This window comes from Mesitornis unicolor, unplaced genomic scaffold (assembly GCF_000695765.1).
Source record: "Mesitornis unicolor isolate BGI_N332 unplaced genomic scaffold, ASM69576v1 scaffold34288, whole genome shotgun sequence".
Lineage (NCBI taxonomy): Eukaryota > Metazoa > Chordata > Aves > Mesitornithiformes > Mesitornithidae > Mesitornis > Mesitornis unicolor.
Window position 1 is genome coordinate 1 of NW_010201757.1, and position 3,443 is coordinate 3,443.

General features: G+C 60.3%; 1 protein-coding gene across 1 annotated transcript; it reads left to right on the forward strand.

The window, feature by feature from the left end:
* The first annotated feature begins 1,021 nt into the window (after positions 1–1,021).
* Positions 1,022–3,051, forward strand: NMUR1 (neuromedin U receptor 1). The gene is made up of 2 exons (XM_010190205.1): positions 1,022–1,916; positions 2,648–3,051. The coding sequence occupies exons 1-2, from the start codon at positions 1,022–1,024 to the stop codon at positions 3,049–3,051; spliced, it is 1,299 nt and encodes a 432-aa protein (XP_010188507.1).
* Positions 3,052–3,443: the final 392 nt, after the last annotated feature.

The window sequence follows — 3,443 nt, forward strand, 5'->3', positions numbered from 1 at the left end:
GAGCCAGCCGGAGCCCGGCGATTCGGGTGACCCAGGGGTTGCACATCTGGGGGTGGGGAGACCCCGGGAAGCCGCTGGGTCTGTCCACATCTCCCGGGCCCTGCACTTGGTAGTGCCAGGGCAGCAGCGGTGCGATCGATGCCCTCACCACGGACACCGTGCAAATGGCAAATCCCTGCGTCGTGAGGGCTGCTGAGAGTCAGTGAAGTTTATTACTTTAACGTATTTCCTCTCTCTTTCTGAAGAGCATATTTTCAGCAGCGCCGCTTTGCAAACAAGGAGCCATCCTCTGACTGGGATAGGGTCTCAGCACCGGGATTTGTTTGCTCAGCGGTGGGAGAGGAAGCTCCCGGCACCCCCCCCCCCCCCTCCCCAGCCTCCCTGCTGACGGAGGACGAGAAGGTGGATAAGAGCAGGCGGCTGCTCCGAGCTGAGCTGCGAGGGGAGCGTGGCGGCAGGATTTCGTGAGCCTGCTGCCTCTTAAGGCAGTGAAGTCTCCATCCCCTCCCACACTCCCTCCCCAGCCCGACCCTGTCCGGCACAGGGGCGGTGGGACTTCAGCCTTCATCTGGAGCTTCCCGACGAGCCGTAAGTCCTTCCTAGGGAGGAATACAGATTTTTCCCTCTGGCTGTTTAATGGTCATCCCATCAGCTCCTCTGCACGGCTGGTAAAGTTGGAGTTGGGATTGATTTTTCAGGGTGGCCTTGGGAGCAGCGAGAGGGGACAGCCCTGCTGAGATCCCCCCCTGGCTAGTGGGGAGAAGGTGCCAAGGTGGGTTGGGGAGCTGCCAGGGTTGTCTGTGGATGCGAAATGGGGCAAAGAGTGCTGGGGATCCCTGGAGGGAGGTTTGGAGGAGATTTTTGGGTGGCTTCCCAAAGGAAAGGCTGTGGCTGTGGCAGGATGGGGATGAGGGAGCAGATCCATGGGGATTGGCACCATCCTGGCACCCTGACATCAACAGGGAGAGGGGCAGAAGGGGGTTGCGAAGGCATCCACAAACCTACCCGTCTCTCCGCAGTCATGAACCTCTACATCAACTGCTCCGGCCCTGCGTTCCTCCTGCCCCAGCAAGACTTTCCCGTGGAGCCCCTCAGCCCCGACCTCTGCAGCAGAACTCACCCAGAGACCTTGTTCGACCCCACGGATGCCAACCTGACGGAGGAACAGCTGCGGGATAAGTACCTGGGACCACGCCGGTCCAGTTTCTTCATCCCTGTCTGTGTCATCTACCTGGTGATCTTCGTGGTGGGGGCGGTGGGCAACACGCTCACCTGCATCGTCATTCTCCGGCACCGCTTCATGAGGACGCCCACCAACTACTACTTGTTCAGCCTGGCTGTATCCGACCTGCTCGTGCTGCTGCTGGGGATGCCACTGGAGCTGTACCACCTGTGGAGCAACTACCCCTTCCTGCTGGGCACCAGTGGCTGCTACTTCAAGACGTTGCTCTTTGAGGCCGTCTGCTTTGCCTCCATCCTCAACGTCACGGCCCTCAGCGTGGAGCGCTACATCGCTGTGGTGCACCCGCTCAAGGCCAAGTACGTGGTGACCAGGAACCACGCCAAAAAGGTCATTGTCACCATCTGGGTCCTGTCAGTCGTCTGCTCCATTCCCAACACCAGCCTCCACGGGCTGCAGGCTCTCTACGTGCCTGGCCGAGGGCGGGTGCCCGATTCGGAGATCTGCACCCTGGTGAAGCCGCGCTTGACCTACAACCTCATCATCCAGATCACCACTATCATCTTCTTCTTCCTGCCTATGGGGACCATCAGCATCCTCTACCTGCTCATCGGCCTGCAGCTCAAGAAAGAAAAGATGCTGGAGGCCTTGGGAGCCAAGTCTGCTGGTGGCCATGACTGCCACAACACGCGGGGACAGAAGAAAGTCAAGAGGAGACAGGTCACGAAGATGCTGTGTGAGTCCAATGCTGGCGAGCCTGATGCTGGGGATGGGCAGAGCCTTGGGAGATACTCCCAACTGCTGTGTTGGGAGGGTGCTGGGTGGGAACTGAGGCATGGCCAGTCTGGAGCACTGAAGGAAAGGAGGCTATGGGGCTGGCTCACAGGGTGTTGGGGCAAGGAAGGGGACTGATGGCTCTGGTCCAGCAGTGAGGACTGCAACCGCCCTGGGGCAGTGGTGGACTGGAGCATCCCTGTCCCACTGCTCTGCACCCTCGCTCCCCTCCCCAGCTCTGTTGCCAGCAGCAGGATCTGGCCACCCTCGGTAGCTGCCTGGCCCCGGCACGCTGACCTCCGCATGCTCCCGGCCCCGTTACAGCGCAGCCATGGCAGGGTGCCCAGCCCAGTCCATTAGCGGGGCCAGGGCTGCTGCTCTGCCAGTGGGGCTGGAAGGCGACAAAGGGGGACTTGTCCCTGCGTGCCATGGAGATGCTGCGTGGCACAGGTATGGCATTGTCCGGGAATGCATCCACAGAGCTGGGTTATTAAAAAATCAACAGAGCATGAGGGCAAATCAACAAGGCATTGGGGGAGTCCTTTCCCTCTCCCTCTTTGCTGTCCTGTGGGGTTTTTTTTGGTGTTTGCTGTGGCCAAAGCCGAAACAGGGCAGTGCTTGTACAGGAGCTGGAGGTCTCTGGGAGGGTAAGCCCCATCCTCACAGTAACCCCAGCTCCTTGGCTCCCCATAGTTGTGCTGGTGGTGGTGTTTGGGATCTGCTGGGCCCCCTTCCACACTGACCGCCTTGTCTGGAGCTTCATCTCCACCTGGACCGGCCACATGCTCCACATGTTCCAGTACGTCCACATCATCTCAGGCGTCTTCTTCTACCTGAGCTCAGCCGCCAACCCCATCCTCTACAACCTGATGTCCACCCGCTTCCGGGAGATGTTCAAGGAGGTGATGTGCCACCCCGGCCACCACCAACCATGGTCACGGAAATACTCGCCCAGCGTCACCCGTGCCACCACCCGCAGCACCGAATGTGAGCCCATGCCCGGTGCCAACGGGCTGCCCCTCTCCAACGGGGAGGAGTTCGAGCTGGCAGAGGTGGAGGGGAGCCAGGCCACTGTGCATGCAACGTCCCTCTGCTAATGAGCAGGAGGGTGGGGAGAGACCAGGACCGGCTTTTCCCACCGCCAGCATCTGACCATGGCACCCATCCCATGGTGGGGAGCGATGGGGGATCCCTGCCTTTCTGTGCTGTCCTGCTGGGATGCAAAGGCTGGTTTTCTTGTTCTGGGGATGCAGCAGTGGTGGCTGTGCCATGCCCTGGATGTCATGCCAGGGCTGGCCAAAGCTGGCGCATCCCTCATGGTGCAGGGATGGCTTCTATGTCAGGGAGATGCCAGCAATCCCCCAAAACATCCCATCCCTCCCAGCCCAGTGCAGGGGGGTGGGGTGTCAATACCCCAGGCTGAGACCCAAAGGGACGGGAGAGGTTTGCACAGGATGGATTTGGGGAAAAAAGGAGCCTGCAGGAGAAA

Bases quoted from the DNA above. Each gene is read 5' to 3' on its own strand.
- NMUR1 (XM_010190205.1), top strand. From the start codon at position 1,022: ATGAACCTCTACATCAACTGCTCCGGCCCTGCGTTCCTCCTGCCCCAG. The intron at 1,917-2,647 runs GTGAGTCCAATG...GGCTCCCCATAG, and splicing joins ACAGGTCACGAAGATGCTGT to TTGTGCTGGTGGTGGTGTTT.